The sequence below is a fragment of the Rhincodon typus genome, chromosome 12 (genome assembly GCF_021869965.1).
Source record: "Rhincodon typus isolate 14 chromosome 12, sRhiTyp1.1, whole genome shotgun sequence".
Classification (NCBI taxonomy): Eukaryota; Metazoa; Chordata; class Chondrichthyes; order Orectolobiformes; family Rhincodontidae; genus Rhincodon; species Rhincodon typus.
The window spans coordinates 12247222-12267998 of record NC_063343.1 but is presented as its reverse complement, the minus strand read 5'-3'; the positions used below and the strand labels follow the sequence as shown (position 1 = coordinate 12267998).

The 20777-nt window shown below is 41.0% G+C and overlaps 2 protein-coding genes across 2 annotated transcripts in view; both read right to left on the bottom strand.

Annotated features, from left to right (window-relative positions):
- The window catches only part of LOC109911292 (E3 ubiquitin/ISG15 ligase TRIM25-like), a 28073-nt gene extending 27197 nt beyond the window's left edge, over positions 1–876 (bottom strand). Inside the window, exon 1 of the mRNA XM_048603657.1 lies at positions 312–876. Coding sequence (XP_048459614.1) covers positions 312–876 — 565 coding nt within the window. The remainder of the gene's footprint in view (positions 1–311) is intronic.
- The window catches only part of LOC109912174 (serine/threonine-protein kinase 32B-like), an 860354-nt gene that overhangs the window by 279416 nt on the left and 560161 nt on the right, over positions 1–20777 (bottom strand). The gene's annotated exons all lie outside the window — the stretch shown is intronic.

Sequence of the window (20777 nt, the reverse complement as noted above, 5' to 3'; positions counted from 1 at the left end):
CTCACGTGAGCCCACAAAGTGGAAGACTGAGTTCTATGGTGCTGTCAATTCCCACAGGAGTCAAGTGTGGGTGAAGGTTAACCACCTTGGGTCGCTCTCACTTCCCTGCCACTGCCCATCCTGTTTCCTCTGTCAGACAAATGGGAGAGAGAAAGTCTGAATGACAAAAAACAAACTGCCATAAATCCAGACTAGGCAAAGCACAAAGTCAAGAAACATTAGACTAAATGAGTATTGTCATCAGTCAGTTCCAATGAATGTTGGTCATTTACAAGAAAACTCTCATTGTATTTAGCATCAGATTGTGTCACTCACCTTAACTGTCGCTTGTGCCTGATCCAGGCTCAGCAGTGTGTGGGATTTATGTTTCCCTACTATTGTACAGTAAACACATACACACAGAGCTTCATCTTCACAGTAAAACTCTAGGATCTTCTTATGGTCATTGCATTGCCTCACTGTAACGTCAAGCCCAGGTTCAATGAGGGTGTGATCTTGGTAGGCCTTGTTCCGCAAATGAGGTTTTAAATGAAGGAAGCAAAAGGAAGCTAAACAAGTAAGGCACGTTTTCACAGCTTGGAATGGTTTATCATCACAATTATCACAATATACGCTGGGTGAATCAGCAGGAGACTGTGTCTGTTTGTATTTTGCCACTATGTTATACAGTGTGGCGTTTCTCTCCAAAGTGGGCTTGTGCTTGAATTTCCGGTGACACTGAGGACACTCAAACTTTCTTGGCCCCGTTGTCTGGGCCCACACTCCTTCAATACAGTTCAAGCAGAAACTGTGCTGACAGGGTAATGTCACGGGGTCCTGGTACATGCGGAGGCACACAGAACAGGTTAATTCATCCTCTAAAGCTCCAGGATCCATTGTCAACACAGCTGACGAGGTTTCACGCAGCAGCAGAGAGACTGAGGAGTGAGAGCAGCAAGTAAAATTCTTATAAGCACTTGGTGTAAAAGTGACAATTTGAGTTTCACTTCCATGACTCACTCTAGTTGAAGATTAACTGTTTCAGATTTGGAACAATATGGTCCCAGTATAAGGATATTAGAGAAAATGTGACTCAGATCTAATTTTGGACAGAACATGCTCCAGATTTAATTGGGAGAGAACATAACCAAGATCTATTGGCAATGGAACGGTATCCAAATCTAACAGGGAGAGAATGTGATCCAAATAATGGAAGAAGACAAGGTGGAAAATCATTTCCATGTTTAATCCCCCTGCCGCCCTCACCCTGTCTATCCTGTCTCTGTTTTTCACACATCCTAAAAGGTTTCCTGTTGCTGCCAATACTGCCCATCAATCTCCTATCACCCCTCATTTTCCCCCTAAAGGTCAGATCAGAGACAGGGCTCATAATTACTGGTGCCAGCCACAGTAGCATTCCCCAACATCATTTCCAGTGCCAGCTACATTCACCAAGGCGAGCAGAAGAAAGGATCACAAACCTGTCGCACTGTCCACTCAGCACAATTAGGAAATTGACAAATACTATTTAAAAGCTAGTCAGAGGGGACTGTTTCAGGGATGCACCAGATACACGTGTTGTTTGGAATAGACAAGGAGACAGGTAGAAAGTGGAAAGCCAGTCTGCCTGTCCCAGGGAATTATGCTCAAGCCTCAAAAGTTTCAGTGGCAGAGAGAGAATATTGAATATTGTTAGCTAAGTGCCCTTGGTACTGCACAGATTCTGGGCACAGTGGGCAATCATCACTCAGCCAGTATAGTACCGTCACATGCCTGTCATTTCAAGGGAAGAAAACTGAAGGACAGCTGCAAGGATGATGTTAAAGTAAGCCGACCACAAGGAAGGTAGATAACAATAGGGACAAGAATGTTGGGACCATTGACAATGAGGCCCAGAAGTTCAACAGGAATGACAGAACAAGAGACTGAAATACACAGAAGCTATATCCCTATGTCAGATCTACTTCTGAACAGAATTTCCTTGAAATCACTGAGATTGAAACCTGAGCAGGGAGATAAAAGGAGGGAACAAGGATAGAAACAAAAGACAGAAAAGTAAGGAGCAGAAGTGGAAGGCAGAATAAACAAGAGCGTAAAACAAATGGGTCCATAGTGCAAAATAAAGCAAAGAATACAAAGGTTAAAAAGACAAGTATAAAGGCATTGTCAGAGATTGTAAGAACTGCCAAATGCTGGAGTCAGAGATAACAAGTGTGGTGCTGGAGGAACACAGCAGGCCAGGCAGCATTAGAGGAACAGGAAAGCTGACGTTTCGGGTCAGGTCCCTTCTTCAGAAATGGTGTATTTGGATCTCTGAAGAAGAGTCCCGACCCAAAACATCAGCTTTCCTGTTCCTCTGATGCTGCCTGGTCTGCTGTGTTCCTGCAGCTCCACACTGTATAAACGCATTGTGTCTTAATGCACAGAGCATTCACAATAAGGTGGATGAATTAAAAGCGTAAAGAGATACATGCGGTTATGATACAGAGACATGACTGGAGGGTGACCAAGGATGGGAACTGAACATCTGAGGTATTGGAATATTTAGGAAAGGTAGACATACAGAAAAGGCGTGGGGTATTATTGTTAGTAAAGGAGTGCAATGCTTTCGTGAGGAATCTTGTTTTATGTGGTCCACTGGGGAAAAGCAACTGTAAAGTAATAGAAATGTTCATTAAGATAGACACTGAAGAAGTTGAATCTAAAACTTGGGTCTTGAATCTAAATAAATGGAACTACAAGGCCATGAGGCATGAATTAGCAATGATGGATTGGGGACCTTACTAAAACAGTTGGTAGAGGAACATATGCATGACTTATACCATTTATTCATTCGTATCTGATGTAAAAATAATTCAAGAAAGGTGGCTAAACCACTACTTACAAAATAAATTCAAGTAATAGCTTAGAATTCAGCAAAAGAGGAAAAGATATTGATTAAGAGGGCAATAAGACAATATGAGAGTAAATTTGCAAGTAACATATTATAAAAGTAGTGCTAACCAAGCACTTGAAAAGCGTAATAGGATTAGACAAAATCAGCATGGGTTTATGAAAGGAAAATCATGCTTAAGCAATCTCCTAGAATTTTCATAGAATCCCTACAGTGTGGAAACATTCCATTCAGCCCAACAAGTCCACACTGCCCTTCTGAAGAGCATCCCACCCAGACCCATCCCCCTACCTTTTCCCTGTAAGCCTGCATTTCCCACATCTAATCCACCTAATTTACACACCCCTGGACACTATGAGCAATTTAGCCTGGCCAATTCACTTAACCTGCACATCTTTGGACCATAGGTGGAAACCCACACAGACACAGGGAGAACATGCAAACTCCACACAGACAGTCACCCAAGGGTGGAATTGAACCCAGGTCCCTGATGCTGTAAGGCAACAGTGCTAACCACTGTGCCACCGCAATTTTCTCAGGACATAATTATAGAGTAGATAAGACAGAGCCGGTGGATATGGTGTATTTGGATTTCAGGAAGGCTTTTAAAAGGTCCAACATAAGAAGGGTCCACCTTTTCTGAAGAAAGGTCTAGGCCCGAAACGTCAGCCTTCCTGCTCCGCTGATGCTGCTTGGCCTGCTGTGTTCATCCAGCTCTACACCTTGTTATCTCTATAACATAAGAAGCTAGTTGGCAAAATTAAAGCATATGGGATTTGGGATAGTGACCTTTCTTCAGAACTCTTCACTGGACCTAAAGTGTTAACTCTGATTTCTCTCCACAGATACTGCCAGACCTGCTGAGTTTCTCTAGCAATTTCTGTTTTTGTTCCAGATTTCTAGCATTTGCAGTTCTTTGTTTTATTTTATTACAGAAATAAGTACGTCTTTTTCCAGGTGACAGGTGGTGACTGCTGAAATACTGCAGGGATCAGTGCTTGGGCCCAACTAATCACGGTACATATAAATGTTTTGGATGAGGGAATCAAATACAATATTTCTAAATTTGTTGATGACACAAAATTGGTGGGATTGTGAATTGTGAGGTGGATGCAAGGAGGCTTCATGGAGATCAAGTCAAGTTCAGTTTGTGGGAAAACACATGGCAAATGTGGTATAATGTGGATAAACATGAAGTTATACACTTTGATGAGAAAAACAGAAAAACTGAGTATTTTTAAAATGGCAACATATTGGAAAGTGTGGATGTACAAAGGGACTTGGATGTCCTTGTACACCAGTCAGTAAAAGTATACAGACAGGTGCAGCATACAATTAGGAAGACAAATGCTATGTAGCCTTCATTGCAAGATGATTTGAGTTCAGAATAGACATGTCTTATTGAAATTATACAGGGTCATGGTGAAACCACACCTGGAATATTTAGTGCTGAATTAGTCTCTGTACCTAAGAGAGGATCCACTTGCCATAAAGGAAATGCAGTGGAGGTTATTTGGAGTGATACCAGGAAGCCAGGACTGTCAAATAAGGACAGTTTGCCTGACTGGGGATGTATTCATGAGACTTTATAGGAATGAGAATAGATTGAAAGTAAGCATGCAGGTACAGCAGTCGTTAAAGAAGGCAAATGTAAAGTAGACAGACATGTGCAGCAAGCAATTAGGAAGACAAATGCCATGTTAGCTTTCATAGCAAGAGGATTCAAGAACAGGAGCAGGGATATCTTGCTGCAACTATACAGGGCCTTAGTGGGACCACAACTGGAGTTTTGGGTGCAGTTTTGGTCTCCTTATCATAGAATCCCTACAGTGTGGAAACAGGCCCGAGGGAGGATGCAGCAAAGGTTTACCAGACTGATTCCTGAGATGACAGGACTGATGTACAGGGAGACACTGGATCAGTTATGGCTATATTCACTAGAATTTAGAAGAAAGAGAAGGGATTTCATAGAAACCTAGAAAGTTCTAACTGGGTTAGACAGGGTGGGTGCAGGAAGGATGCTGTCGATGACTGAGGAATCCAGAATCAGAGTTATAGTCTAAGGATAAGGGATTGGCCTTTTAGGAAAGAGATAAGGAGGAATTTCTTCACACAGAGGTTAGTGAGCCTGTGAAATTGTCTGCCACAGAAAACTGTTGAACACAGAACAGTACAGACAGAAACAAGCCATTGAGCCCACCAAGACTGTGCCGATGATTTTCTAACTTTTGCCTTTACACTGTCCACTTCACTCTTTTCCCTGCCTATTCATATATCTGACAAGTTGCTACTGTATCCACCTTCACCACCTCCTCTGGCAGCACATTCCAGGCACTCATCCCCCTCCTTTAAACTTTCACCTTAAACCTATGTCCCCTGATAATTGACATTTCAACCCATTCTTTCCATGCTTCTCCTAATTTTGTAAATTTCTCACGTCCTCCTCATTCTTCAATGTTCAAGTGAAAACAAACCAATTTTGTCCAATCTGTCCTCATTCTTAATACCCTCCAAACCAGGCAACGTGGTAAACTGTTTCCGTACCCTTTCCATAGCTTCCGCATCCTTCTTGTAGTGTGGTGACCAGAACTGTACACAATATTCCAAATATAGCCTAACTGAAGTTCTATATAACTGTAACAATACTTACCAATTTTAACACGCTATGCCCAGACAGAAATCATATGCCTTCTTGAACACCATATCCCCTCATGTTGCCACTTCCAGGGAACTGTGGACATGTACATTTCGAGATCCCTCTGTATGTTGATGCTACTAAAGGTTTAGCCATTTATTTTATACATCCCTCCTGCATTAGATTTCCCAAAATGCATCGCCTCGCATTTGTCTGGATTAAAATCCATCTGTTGTTTCTCCGCCCAAGTTTCTAGACTGTCTTTATCCTGTTGTATCCTCTGGCAATCCTGCTTGAAGTGAAAAGTGACACAATGGCACCTGGAGCTCAGCTTTCCAAAGGTATAGATACCATGCAACAGGTACAGCTGGATTCTGCTATCACAAATACCAAAAGTATTGTAAGGTAATGATTACAATCATATCCTTCTGTTATGAAAAAAATAGCTCTGTAAATGGACAAGTAACGTTGTGTTTAATTTAGAGGATACACGTAAGGAAGTACCAATGGTACCTAACTCCAGTTTTAACATTGATTCCTATGGGAAGTCATTGCTTCACTTAAAGTCACAATTTTCAGGAGCACACTCCAACTTTAAGTGTGCCCACCTTGTATGGCCTCAAGGTCTGCATTGGAGAACTGATAGGCAGCTCCTCCTGCATTCCCAAGCCCAATATGTTGCTCATAGGTATTCATGACTGAGAAACATAAGGAATTATTTTACTGTCTCAAAATATTGGCAGAACAGTGCAACCAGGAAAGCACTAGATTCATCTTAGCTGTACTCTGATCACATAGCAATGCATCAGTTTTATGTCACCCAGTGCCAGTTTGTCATTTTAGCCTGGATGAGCTCCCCCTTAATTGTATTGTAAAGGTTCAAAGATGGAAATCAGAACAAGCAAGTCAGATATTTGGAAGGGTTTGTAATAATCTAACTGAATTTAGCTAATCATCATAGGAAGCGGGAATGGCCTATATTACTTCATTCATTTTGCTTTAGACCTGAATTACCTGGAACATTACAAGTTCAGTTCTGAGCCCAGTGATTGTTCAGATTGTTACAGAAATTCAGGTGGAAATTGGTTTGATGATGAAACCAAGAAAACAACGCTCAGTTTGGAAATCCGATTGCAGGCCTGTCACTGAATCTTAAATTAATACTTGACTTGACAGACTCATTGCAATGTCACTTAATTCATCAACAACAATGAATTGTCGTTGAAGAAAAGTATATCACACAGTTAGTGGAAAACATTATGTAACACATATCATTATTGCTGAGCTGGAATCCTTACACGCAGTCCGTCTTGTAATTGTTACAATGTGAGGCATCTTCAGTGACACTTGCCTTGCAGGGCTTCCTGACAGTATACACTGATCCATAACTACACATCTCCCACCAATCCATAATTCCATTGTATCCCAGAGATTAATACATTTGTGCAACACAAAATTTGGAATCTGTTTCTTTCTAATTTCCAGTAGCCCCTTTCTCTACAGGATTCAGCACAAACCCTCTATACAAACTGCAAGTGAATGTTTTTGAGATCTGTCTAGTGTTTATTGTTAATAATTACAACATTAACCTTATCCCAAACTTTTCCTAAACCTGCTGTTGCTTCTGTACTGACACCACAGAACTTCTGATCTCTGGTATAACATCTCCTGTTTGTCAATTCATACTTTTTATGTAGCTATTTTGTTTGTGTCCACAGTATTTCATCTTGTACCTTTTCCACTTTGTAATCCTATTCCATGCTTCTGAAGTCTCAATTACTCCCACACTCACCCATTCTCCTAATTCTTTCGACTCTAGATCAAGGTTTGCTTCTTGTGGGAGGGAGGATTTCAATGTGTGCTGGGTAAGATAAATGTTGAGGCAGACCAATATGTCATTTTTTTCCACCGAAGCTGCCAGGTCACAGTCTACAGGCACTCAGCAGTAGATTCAAATTCAAGGGTCATTGGAATATCGTAGACTGTGTGAATAAACTCATGTACAAGATTATTGGAGCCTTAAAGATCAGAGAGCTTGCAGGATCACACTGAACACATAGAAATCTGTACCTTTCTCCAGGAACAATAAAAGAGAGATAATCAATAATGTACAAATAGCGCACTGCTGGGCAATGTTCCTTCAGATTATGTATATGACTTTAAGAACCAGGAGCAACAGTAAGCAGAGATAATAAGGTGTAAAGCTGGATGAACACAGCAGGCCAAGCAGCATCATAGGAGCAGGAATGCTGACGTTTCGGGCCTAGACCCTTTATCAGAAAAAGGACATTGGTTAGGCCAGTTTTAGAATACTGCATATAATTCTTGTCCCCCTTCGATGGAAAGGGTCTTGTTAAACTTGAGAGGGTGCTGAAAAGGTTTACAAGGATGTTGCCAGGATTGGAGGGTTTGAGTTGTGGGGAGAGGCTAAATAGGCTGGGTCTTTTCTCTCTCGAGTGTTGGAGGCTGATGTGTGACTTTATAGAGGTTTATAAAGTCATAGAGCATGGAATAGGGTGAATAGCCAAAGTCTTTTTCCTAGGGTGAGGGAGTCCAAAACTACAGAGCATAGGTAAAAGGGAAGAGGAGAATGCTTTAAAAAGGACCTGAGGGGTAACTTTCTCATGCACTTTCAGGGAACTATGCACCCTAGGTCACTTTGTTCGGCAACACTCCCTAAGGTCCTACCATTAACTGTATAAGTCCTGCCCTGGTTTTCCTTACCAAAATGCAACAGCCCACATTTATCTAAATTAAACTCCATCTGCCATTCCTCGGCTCATTGGCCCATTTGATCAGTGTCCTGTTATACTCTGCGATAACCTTCTACACTGTCCACTACACTAGTTTCAGTTGAAACTGGAATGAAACATATATAAAACTTTGACATTGTCAGGAATGTAATGTGAAATATGGGCCTTTGAGGATGCTTTGAAGGATAAGGCATAGTTAATGTTAAATACCCTGCTTACATTTTCCCTAAAGTGTTTTGTTCTGTCTTGAACTTTCTGCTGACTCAATGATCCATACGCACAGGGAAAGACATTAGTGTTGCAAGATCACACTAACTATCACTGGGAAGAAACAAAGAGAACATCCTTTTGAATGTGGGAATGCACAGTGAATGTGTAAGTTGTTGAACCAAAATCTATTATAAATCGTTTTTACTGATTTTCATGCACTAAGCTTTGATACAGTTATAACTCTTGATATCATCAATGTCCAATATTGTGCCATGACTGTAGTGATTGTAACAACGTCAGCCAGGTGGACTTCATAAAATATAAGTTCTCTAATTGGGGCTGTTAATCTGGCCTAATCAGGGATCCCTAACTGACGGATAAGAACAGGAATGTCAGGCATCCTGTTCACTCTCAGAGCTTTCTCTGAGGGAGCTGGATCAGCATCAAAGAATCTCCAAATGTAAATAAAGAGTGACTTGGTGATGGGATACTGGCCTCTGTGGAGTTATTTCAATGGCGACAAGAAAAAAGGCATGTTCCTGAAGAAATGTGCTCATAACAGTCATCTTTGAGATGGGATAAACACTTCTTGTGGTCCAGGCTCCCCAAGTGACCTACTTGGGCTGCAGCGTCGACAAGACTGGGTTACAACCATTGGAAGATAAAGTGAGGGCGATCAAAGGTGCTCCAGCTCCCACATCTGTACCAGGGCTTAGGTCGTTCCTTGGGCTGGTGAATTATTATGGAAAGTTCGTACATAACCTGACCTCTATCCTGGCACCTTTGCATCAAGTCTTAAAAAGTGGTCAGTCGTGGAAATGGTCACGTAGGTGAGGCATCGCTTTCAAGGAAGTGAAGAAACAGTTATTGTACTCTAATGTTTGGCACACTATGATCTCCCAAGTGAGATTTGGTATTGATATGCAATGCCTCCCCATACGCTATCAAGGTAGTTTTAACTCATAGGTGGCCCAAGGAGAGGAACACCCAATAATGCATGCATCCAGGACTTTGGCTAACGCAGAGTGTAAATATATCCAGATAGAGAATGAAGGTTTGACAGTCATATTTTGAGTCAGGACGTTCCACCAATACATTTATGGATGTAAATAATAATAATAATGGACCACAAACCCCTGCTAGGTCTACATAAAAAGACAAGAAAGTGCTGCAGGCTGAATTCAGCGGTAGGCTCTAATACTAAGTGCATATAATTACAAGTTGGAACACTGTCTGGGAGGCAAATTTGGATGCATTGAGTCACCTCCCATTATCAGATACACCACTGGTGGTACCACTTCTGGAAGAATCCGTAATGGTTTCAAATCTGGACACACTTTTAGTCACAGCTGACTTTATCAGACTTATGATGCAGGAAGATCCAGTCCTGGCAAAACTGAAACAGCTGGTGGTGATGGGGGTAGCCAAAGGGCCGGCACAACCAGAATTGAAATGTTTTGGATCCAGAGAGAACAGATGACAGTAGAGGACAGTATCTTATTATGGGGAGCAAGAGTGGTTGTCCCAAGCAAATGTTACCATCAGATACTGGCTGAACTCCACCAGAGACATCCAGGGGTTTCCAAAATAAAGATGTTGGTGAGAAAATTGGATGCAGACATAGCCACATTGGTGGGGCAGTGGCCTGATTGACAACAAAAACAAAAATTATCACCAGCAGCTCACCCCCATTTGTGGGAATGGCGGTTAAACCATGACTCGGTTGCATGTCAACTCTGCAGGTCCTTTCACGGGCTCAATATTCTTAGTCATTGTGGACACCCACTCAAAGTGGATGAATGTACATGGATTGTCAAACACAAGGAGAACGATAGAAAAACTGTGTGCATCTTTTGCTATACGTGGACTGCCAGAAGTGTTGGTCACGTAACGATCCATCGTTTACCAGCAGGAAATTTGAGTATTTCCTGACGTCGGATAGCATGCATCATATAAGGACATCCATCATCCAATGATCTAGCAGAAAGAGCAGTCCTAACTCTGAAAGCAGGCTTAAAGATACAGCCTACAGCTTCATACCAAACTGTCCTGATTCCTATTTGATTAAGGACAACCTCTCATGCAACTACAGGAAAAGCTCCAGCAGAGTTGCTGATGGGGAAAAGATTCCGCACCAGGTTAAATCTGAGCTTCCCAGACCTGTGGGGAAGGGTGAAATGGCATCAGGAAGGCCAATGCCAGACATAAGACTTTGCTAAGTGAGAAAGACAGCTTACTTCAAGGGACAAAGTTTGGTGTCAGTCCACAGGAATGGCCCTCCATGGGTAAGAAGCATGGTCGACATGAGGTCAAGTCCAGTGACAAAGAAAGTTCAGATAGGTGCGACGGTCCTGAAAAAGCATGTGGTCCATTTGAAAACTACAAACTTGCAAACGATGCGGGAGCAAAGTATGTCCGACTCCTCGACAGCCTTTCCATCGGTTCAGGAACCCGTGGGTTCTCCCTCTCCGTCAAGCGGTGAAGGTACCTTGGAATCTGAGATGGATATGGTGAATGCCACTGCTTTGACATCTTTGCCACCTGAAGAAGAGAATGCAATTCTTCTGAGATGGTCCAGGTACGAGAGACGAGCTACAATGCGTAATACTCTGCCCATATCAGAAGCAGGGTTCAAGGAACCTGACCTGGTGCTAAAATGCCCCAGGAGGAGCTACAAAAAAAAACAACTGGCCTATGTCCTCAGGCTCAGAATGGGAGGGATTTAGTGATTGTAACAAGGTCCGTCAGGTGGACCTCATAGAATATAAATTCCCTGATTGGAGCTGTTAATCTGGTCCAATCAGGGAGTCCTGGCAGACAGATGGGAACAGGAATTCCAGACATCCTGTTCAATCTGAGAGCTGGCTTAGTGTCAAGGACTCTCCATGTGTAAATAAATCGCGATTCGGTGATGGAATGCTGGAGTTATTTCAATCATCAGGCAAACAGAAACAAACAGAAAACCTTGCTCTAAAACAGATAAGAAAGGCACAGGGCTACTGCTGGAAGACAGAATATGCCAGCCTCATAATCGGGTGAAATGCGATTTATGGAAGAAACATAATTAGATGGAATGTTTATAATTCTTTCAGTATATTTTTGAAAATTTTGGACATTCTGAATGCATGGGATAGGAGCTGTACTAATTCGATCAGGTGTAAATATATGTGAGTAGGAGGAACAAGAAATGGCCGCATCTATAATCCAAAGCACAATAATGGATCATATAATTCTCATTTGAAATTTGCAAACTGTTGCTAAAACACTGAGTGTACTACTGGCAAGTCTGATTTATGCTAAAATAAAAATAAATTACATTAAATGATAAGGTGTTACAAATATGAAGTCAGCTTCAGCCCATAGTAAAAAGACTAGATTTTAATTCTTACATTTTGGAACAAACCTCATCAACTGGCCAATGGCACTGAGGAGATGACTTGGACTTTCACTCCATCCACATAACAGTAGCCAGCTCACTACTTTTCACAGAGGAACAACATTGGTCAACTCCAGTAAATGGATTGGGTGGCAGGGATTTAGAAATTTTAGTCCCACCCTGAATTTAGGAAGGTTGTGGGGCCTGCTGTGTAACTGTATGAAGGCAGTAACTAACTAGCTCCTGAATATGTTCAAACTGCTCACAATGCTTTATGTACCCAAGGTCATGTTAGCCCCAAGGTCTTCATCTCAATTCCAGTTTAAGAGACCACAATCTTCCAGGGAAAGAGGTTTTACAGTGCTTTGAGGGCTAAGTGTTAAGTCAGGAATGTAGTATAGGTGGCATCTGTCTGTTAAGTACAGTATTTATCAAGCTACTATTAACTCAATAGTCAAAACACTGACTTAGAGCTTTAAAGCTACAGACTAGTTAAGAAACCTAGTGAACAGAAACTACCTGACGACAAAAGTCTGAATAGGTGTAAATTACTGTAGCAGGAAGCTGAAATAGCAATTACAGATTTGGTGTGAATCATAGGTTTTCTATAAAAGCAGAAGGGTTTTGCCACCACAAAGGGTCTTCCAATGGCAAAGTCTTCCAAGGGCAAAATATTTGTGGGCAAGTACTAAGTGAGGAATTTGATGCAGAGGAAAAAAGTATTTTTAATAACTATTTTAAACCTCTGGTCATTGGTCAATGTTCTCATTGGCCTGTAACAGAGGAGACCATAACTTGCTAATGCTTTAATTAAATTAATAACTAATTGATTAATTAAATAGATTAGGTTAGATAGACATGGCAAGGATGGTGGTGTGCCATAACTGCAGCATGTGGGTATTTGTGGAATGCACTGTGGTCCCAGACAACTGTATCTGTGATAAGCGTTCATAGCTCAAACAGCTTCAACTCAGAGTTACTGAACTGGAGTCTCAGTCGCAGATGTTATGGGGCAACAGGGAGGAGATGAGTTACCTGAACACTTTGTTCCTAGAGATAATTATACCCTTTATTTTGGGCAGAAATTTAGAGCTGATCATGGTCCTGGATAGATGAGTGTTCTGTAAGATAGGCAAGCATGGAGAACCACTATGTAGTGTGATGATACTATGACTTTAAGAGGTTACTTTGTCCTGTTTTTTTTTAAGAGAGGTTTTGAGACAGAGGTGATGAGCTGTCTATTTGGAAAGCCAACAAAGTAAACAGTTTGTAAGGTTTTCGGTGGTCTTTATAAGTTGGAACAATAGAAGTAGCCTGAACGGGAGTGATCAAGCTCTTACAGCACCAGGACTTTTAGTTTCTTAGTTTTTCAGTAGCAGTTGTTGCTGCCATACATCTCTCCCTGTGTTTTCTATTGATGTTCTTCTCCTCCTGGGTTGCTGGAGTTGCATATGAGAAAATTTGTTTTCTGAATTTGCCTTTTGCGTTTATGGGATATTATTATGTTGGAACACGTACTGTTTAGTAGCTAACTAATCTATTATTTTGTTAATCATTTCAATAGAGTTACAGCTAAGCTAATTCTTTTTTTCTTTTGTTGTATTTTAACTGTAGTGTATGAATAAATTGTGTTTTACTTAACGTTGAGTAGTTTGACCAATTGAATTGCATCTGGGGTGCAACACTTTACATTTACCTTTAAAACAAGAAGAAGTTATGGTCTAAGCTACCTTCTTAATATATTTTGAGGGGGATTGGTCTGGTCTATAACAGTAGTGATGGAGAAGCCTCAATCCTTGACATTCACTAACAGGCAAAAGATTCTTGTTACCTGTGTAGAAAAGAACAAGTACTGCAGTGTGGATGTATAAACTAACAATGATACCATTGTGCAGAAAGCGACTAAGTGGAAAGAGCAAAAAGGAATGTGAAAGTGATATGGGATAGTATAGTCAGGGAATAGACATTGTTCTCTAATGCTGTGACTAGGAGCTTCAAAAGTAGTATTGGTTTCCAGATAATAGGGTTGCATAAATCCATCAGGAGCTGGATTGAGAGGGAATGATCCAGTTGTCATGGTCTACATAATGACAAATGACTGAAGTAGGAGCAGGAATAATGTTTTAATGGGAACGTTTAAAGAGTTAGAGTCCATATTAAAATGGAGAATTTCCAAGATAGCAATCTTCAAATTTTCATCTGAGCCACTCATCAATTGGCACGGTCAAACAATGTAAATAATTAAATGCATGGCTCAAAAAGTTTTTTTTTGCTTGTTCTGGGTTGTGGTGTAACTGGCTGGTCCAGGATTTTATTGCCCCTCCCTAGTTACCCTCAGGAAGGTGATGCCATATGCTGTAGGTAGACCCACAATGCCCTTAGGGAGGGAATTCCAGAATTTTAACTCAAAGAAGCTGAAGGAACGGTTATATATTTCCAAGTCAGGATGGTGAGGGTTTCTTGGAGGGGAACTTGCAGGTGAAGTTCTGCACTGCATCTTGTAGATAGTACACATTACTGCTACCGAATGTCAGTGATGGAGGGAGTGGATGTTTGTGGATGTGGTGCCAATCAAGCAAGCTGGATAGAGTCAAGCTTCTTGAGTGTTGTTAGAGCTACACTAATCTAGGCAAGTGGGTAATATTCCATCACACTCCTGACTCCTGATGGTGGACAGGCTTTGTGGAGTCAGGAGGTGAGTTCCTTGCTGCAGTATTCCAAACTACTGACCTGTTCTTGTAGCCACTATATTTATATGGTGAGTCCAGTTCAGGTTCTGGTCAATGGTAACCCAGTGATGTGGGAAGAAAAGAATGGAATTCAAGGAAGCACTAGAAATAACACTCAAGAAAGAGGAAGCCATTCCATTGTGATCTGTTCCACTTAAACCATTTCTTGTTCTGCATAAGAGTTATATTGGACTCAAAATGTTAATTCTGGTTCTCACTCCATGGATGGTGCCAGATCTGTTGAGTTTCTAAAGCACTCTATGTTTTTTATTTCTAATTTCCAGTATCTGAATACTTGTTTTTTATTTTATTTCCACTTCAATCAGGCTGAAACTAGTGACCTGGCAAATTGTATAACTGAGTTTATGGATAGGGTTTTAAACTAAGAGAGTAGGGGGAGGGATTAGGCAAGGAGAAAATTAGAAACTCAAAATGAAAAATTGATAACAGAAATGTGGGTAAAACAAAATGCAGAGCAGGACAGGAAGGGACAATCAGTCTAATGGTAATAATGCTTCAATGAATAAAGTTGCAAAAATAGTGGTAAATAACAAATTAAAAAAACTCTTTTGAATGTGCAAATTGCCAGTGCAAAAGGTCTCCACAATTGGATGGCAAAATAGTGACAGAATTGGAGACAAGTAGTTTATATCCAATTACCATTACAGAGATGTGGTTTTAATATGTCAAATTTGACTATGGAGACAGCCAGATACTCGTAAGCCAGAGGCAGCATAGTACAGATAGCATTGGTGAGTTCCTCCAACCTTAAAATCAGTTTTAGTGCTTCCGACAAACCTATCTATGTGTTAGCCTGTGCATTTGAATGAAGTTCTTAGTGGCTGACACCATGGTGGTGGGGGGTGGTGCTCTTCTGCCTGACACTCAGCAAATGCCTGGTCTCTGGCAATCCTCCGAGTGCCAGTGACCTGGGGCGTTTCTTCTTCAGTCACCTGCAGAGTTGTGGCAGTGATGCACTCACCAGAATGTACTTCTGACTGTACACTAGCTAACAAGTCCACTGAAATGTCAGTGCCTGAGATGGAGGAGGATGCAGGAGTCAGACATGCCAATAGTTCCTCCAAGAAAGCTGTGGCTTCCTCAGAAGTCAAGGAGGAGATGATATCTTGAGGCCTGGTCTCTTCATGGCGATGTCTGTGCAGATGCCCCTGGTGCATGCAGGAGACAAGAGAGAGAATGAATTGCAAAATAGTGTTAGATCTTTGGGCATGTTAAGAAAACATTCACAGCAGCAGTAGTGGGAGAGTAGTGCAGCATTTGGCAATGAATCTTAATTGATTGCATGGAGGTTTTGACATCACCATGTGAGTGGTCATACTTCTTTCCCACTAAGGCAAAGATTCCCTCCTTATAGGGGTGAGGAAATAGATGTCAAGCACTTCTCACAATCTTGGCTCTGTCCACCCTATTATGGGATGGTTTCCCGTGAAATGAGATAAATCATAAAATCCCTACAGTATGGAAGTAGGCTATTTGGCTCATTGAGTCCACACTGACCCTCCAAAATGCATCCCACTCGGACCTACCCCTTATCCTATCCCTGTAACCTTGCATTTCCCATGGCTAATCCACCTAGCCTGCAAATCACTGGTCACAATGGACAATTTAGCATGGCCAATCCACACAACATGCTCATCTTTAGACTGTGGGAGGAAACTGGGGCACCTGGAGGAAACCCACACAGACTCAGGGAGAATGTGCAAACTCCACACTGAAGTCACCCCAGGGTGAATTTGAACCCAGGTCCCTGGTGCTGTGAGGCAGCAGTGCTAACTACTGAGCCACCGGGCCACCCAAGGGGAGATTTGAATGAGATGAAAATAATTGGCACAGCTGTTAGTGCTGATGCATGTTTGGGAAGGATGGTGATATATAATGAATCAATAGGCAACACAGAGGGCATGTAAGGTTAATAATCTTGGGAGTTGGGGTAACATGAGAGCAAGTGGAGGCAGATGGTGCATGCAATATTGAAAGTGGTAGAGCATGAACTTTGGTGGGAGGTGGGTGCAGTAGCAGACTTCATTTGAGTGTAGCAGAAAGAAGATGGTGTTACTTATCCTCATAGAGTGCAGAAGATCATTAACTTTCTGTGGCATTGCTAAGCATTCCTCTGAACTGTGGACGCTGCCCTGGTTAAAAACTTCAGAACAGGGTGCAAAGCCATGGTCTCCTGTGGTTGTACTAAGGGAAAAGGACATCACTCCTCACCACCACACCATCCACCAATACCTCTAGGACCCTCTCAGCAAATCGGAGGACCAACTTGCCTCTTTTGGCTGTCTCTAAAGCTGTCTCTGTCAGCTGTCTCTTCCCACACTACAACTATGAAAGGCAGCCTCTGTCTGACAGTGGTTGACCTGGTGCACAGCTTAAGTTTAAATATGGTGCCAGTGGCAGGAATCCTGGAAGTAACAATGGAGACTATTACACCACGATAGTGATTGCACACTGTAGCATACACATAGTGATGTGAACAGCATAAAACGGGGTAAGAAAACTCACCTGTGCTCCAGGTAAGAAACTCTCCATGAAACTCCATGAAATTGACACTTAGCCAATTTATGGTAAACTCCAGCCCATTTTCTTTTAAAACAAGACTCCCACAGCTGAATAAATGACAAAGGATGTAAATTCACGGACTGTCTATAGATAGAGAGAGAGAGAGAGAGACTCTGAAATGTTAGACCTGAAAAGTTGTCACAAATTCTTCAAAGGAATGGACGTAAAAGGGAGAAATACATTTCAAACTGAACTGTAATCTCCTGGGAGTAATCTCAGAGTGTGAATGTGATAGGATAAAAGAAAGCAGTCTGGCCAAGAGACATGTTTTGGGTGGTCCTTTTCAAGAATGCACATGAATACAGGTTTAAGGCCAGTTCAATCTTGGTCCGTGTGTTAATCAAAGAAGCATACAAGTGAGCTGATGTACTCATGTACTAGCTGCGATCAAGCGCTAGTGTGCTGTGAAGACCATAGTCAAAGAACCACCACTAGTCACCCCTATATTCTAGGCAAAGGACTCTGAATGCTGGAAGCTAGCTACCCAGTCAAAAGAAACCGGACAAAAGAATTTCAACAGCCTGTAAAGCCTAGCATCTCAAAACTGACTGATAATTAACAATATTCTATTATCATTAATATACTTAATGTATATAATTAATATATGTAATTAATATAATTCATGAATGACCCAGAAACTGAACCATATATCTTTAACTTTTATCTCTTTCAATTTACCTCTTATTTCTAATCTGTGTGTATGTGTTATGGTATTAACTACTCTCATGTTTGACAATCAATTAACTCACTCTTTTAGATAATGCAAGAAAGCCTGGTTAAGTTGATTCCTTTTAAAACATCAATTCATTTGACCTGGAAGAAAGGTCCTCACAAGGGAGGGTATCCTTTGTAAATTAACCTTGTTAACAAGGAGGTGTGTGAATAAAGAAGTTCACCTCTCCTCACCCAGGAACTTGAGAATTTGATATATCTCATTTGCTGCTGTAATAATTTGGCAACCTTGGCCAAGGTCTAAGTGGTAGCAACATGGATAGCAACATGTTAATTTTACAATTAAATGTTGGTATCACTTGTAATCAATCACATTGTCATCCTCACAAACCAATGAGAAGAGGATAAAAATGTTTCTATAGTAACTATCATGCTCCAGTGTCTGGTCTGAGTCTTCACAATCACTACCAAAAATTAATCTTTACCCATAAGCCTCTTGCTGGAACTATTCTCTCCTCATAACAAACATCAGAAAGTAAAGTAATTGTGAAGTTTTAACCTTTCTCATTTCTTTAAAACTTTAGTAAAGGGAAGGGTGAACTGATTCAGAATACAAGTGGATAGTGACATCAGGATACCAGTCAGTAGTGCTGGAGTACTGTACCTGTCCCAGCTGGTTCCACCCCAAAACCCAGCCCATATTCCAAACACTGTCTACACCTTCCTGAATCTATCACAGTATGAACATTAGATCAAGTGTGGGGCTACTATAAATAACCCACAGACCATTCAACCTCTTTTGTAAGATCCTGCGTCAAAAGGGCTCAAAGCCATCTAAATGTTAGACTGTGTTCAACACAAAGTGTGATGCTTGAAGTGCAAGATAGGGTTCTCTAAACTCACATTTAGCTTAGGGTTTCATAATGGACCTGGCAGAATAATTTACTGCAAAACGGCAATTTTAAAAATCAAAGACTTATATATCACCATTCTAAAATCTGTGCCTATGAAACATACCAACACTTTTGTCCCCATCATCTGAGATGCCAGCTGTTGTTATACAAACTTGTAATGTTCTACTCCAGGAGAATAGGAGATAACTATATTTATTGGGTTTCACAGGAATTGAATATTAAATATTACTAATAACCATACATGAAACAAATAATTGTTAACAGAGATACAGTATGTCTGTCAAGAACTACGTGTGTGCAATGATAATGATTACTCATCATACTCATTTGATTGACATCCTGGAAATATAATACTGGGGCATTCATGTGAGCCACAGCTTAAGCTTGAGGGGATCACTTTGTCAAATTTGGAAATATCTATTATAAAAGCCTCTTTTTACACATTCCTTTTAGTTTCACAACATTTTTTTTTCTAATCCATCTGTTCAGAGATGTTACTATGCACCTCTGGTGCAGGTGGGACTTGAACACTGGCCTTCTGGTAGGAACACTACCATTGCACCACAAGCGGGCCTCAATTTCACTATAAGAGTGGGGAGAGATGTTTGAAAGTATTATCTCATTCAATTAGCTGCAATTACTGCTATTTAAGATGTGTCACACCATCAGGCTTGTTCCCAGTGTGGTCAGCGAAGTATGGATTAATATAGTGCATTTGGCCACCTTTTAATTTGTAATACTTTGAGTTAAATTAAACCAGTAATCAAGCCTCTTGTTTAAACAGGTTAAAGATTATCACAAACTATTACTGAAGGTACCTTACGAATGAAGAGATACAGCTATTAACAAAAATTACAGATACCAAGATTAAAACAAATACAAACAAAACAAAAGAATACTTGCAAGAAGGAAGTCCTAATAATTTTGTGTGGTATATTGTTGAGGCCTGTTAGTCTAGTTTCTTCTTGCTAAAGTAAAGAGCTTAAAATTTAAAGTCAGATCCAGCAGCTGCGATGGCTTCTGTAGTTCATTAGGTGGTATCTTCTTGTACAGGTAGACTCCATAGGATAGCAAATTTTCAGAGAGAGAAATTTCCTTGTTCTTCACAAGTTCTGTTATTTCAGCATTTTCACACTGCCTCACTTTCCTTCAATAGAAAAATATTTGGTATCTCTGTACCTTTTCTCCCTGTTGTCCTTTGATCAAAACGTCTTCTCTGTGGCTGGTTCTTAAAAGTCTTTTTCATGGAGTTCTCCACACCGGTATTCTTAGCCAGTGTTTCTCTTTACAGTTCAAAGCTGAAAAGGGCGGCATTTTAATTTTGAACTATTAGGAGTTCCACAAAGTGGCCAATTACGCTGAATTCCTTTCAAGTTCTTTTTGCTGCCTGCTGTTGTCACTGAAGCTTGAATTCTTATACCCCCATTATCCACTTGCAAACTCCTAGTATTGCAACACTCTTTACAATCTGAGCATATTTCTGTGTTATTAACTTAGAGCTTGCCGGTGCATTGTCAGGTGACTTGTTGCAGCTTTTTTTCGCTTCTTATGTCCAGTTAGCGTCCAATCAGTCTTTTTTTAATCTATAAAGGCATAACTCCTTATTTCACGTCATAAGGATAACTCCTATCTAACTTAGTTCACTCAGTAATTTTCCAGATGGTGCTAGGTGCTGTTTGAAATCTGAAGCAGCTTTGCTGCTTCCAAACGAAACCACTGTCTGACTGAAATCCTTTTTACTAAATGTATTTTGCTGACAGAAACTGAATCAAAAGGTACAGTTAACATGAATAAATTAACCACGATTAATGCAGGTCAAACTGACCAAGGCATGGCACCATCAGAGAACCCGGGCAAACCTGGAAGTAACATTTTTTGAGATCCATGTACTAAAACAGGAAGTAATGTCTGAGCCTGAAATGTCAGGACTAATGTAACAATTTTATGGGTAAGTAGGAACTGCAGATGCTGGAGAATCTGAGATATACAAGGTGTAGAGCTGGATGAACACAGCAGGCGAAGCAGCATCAGAG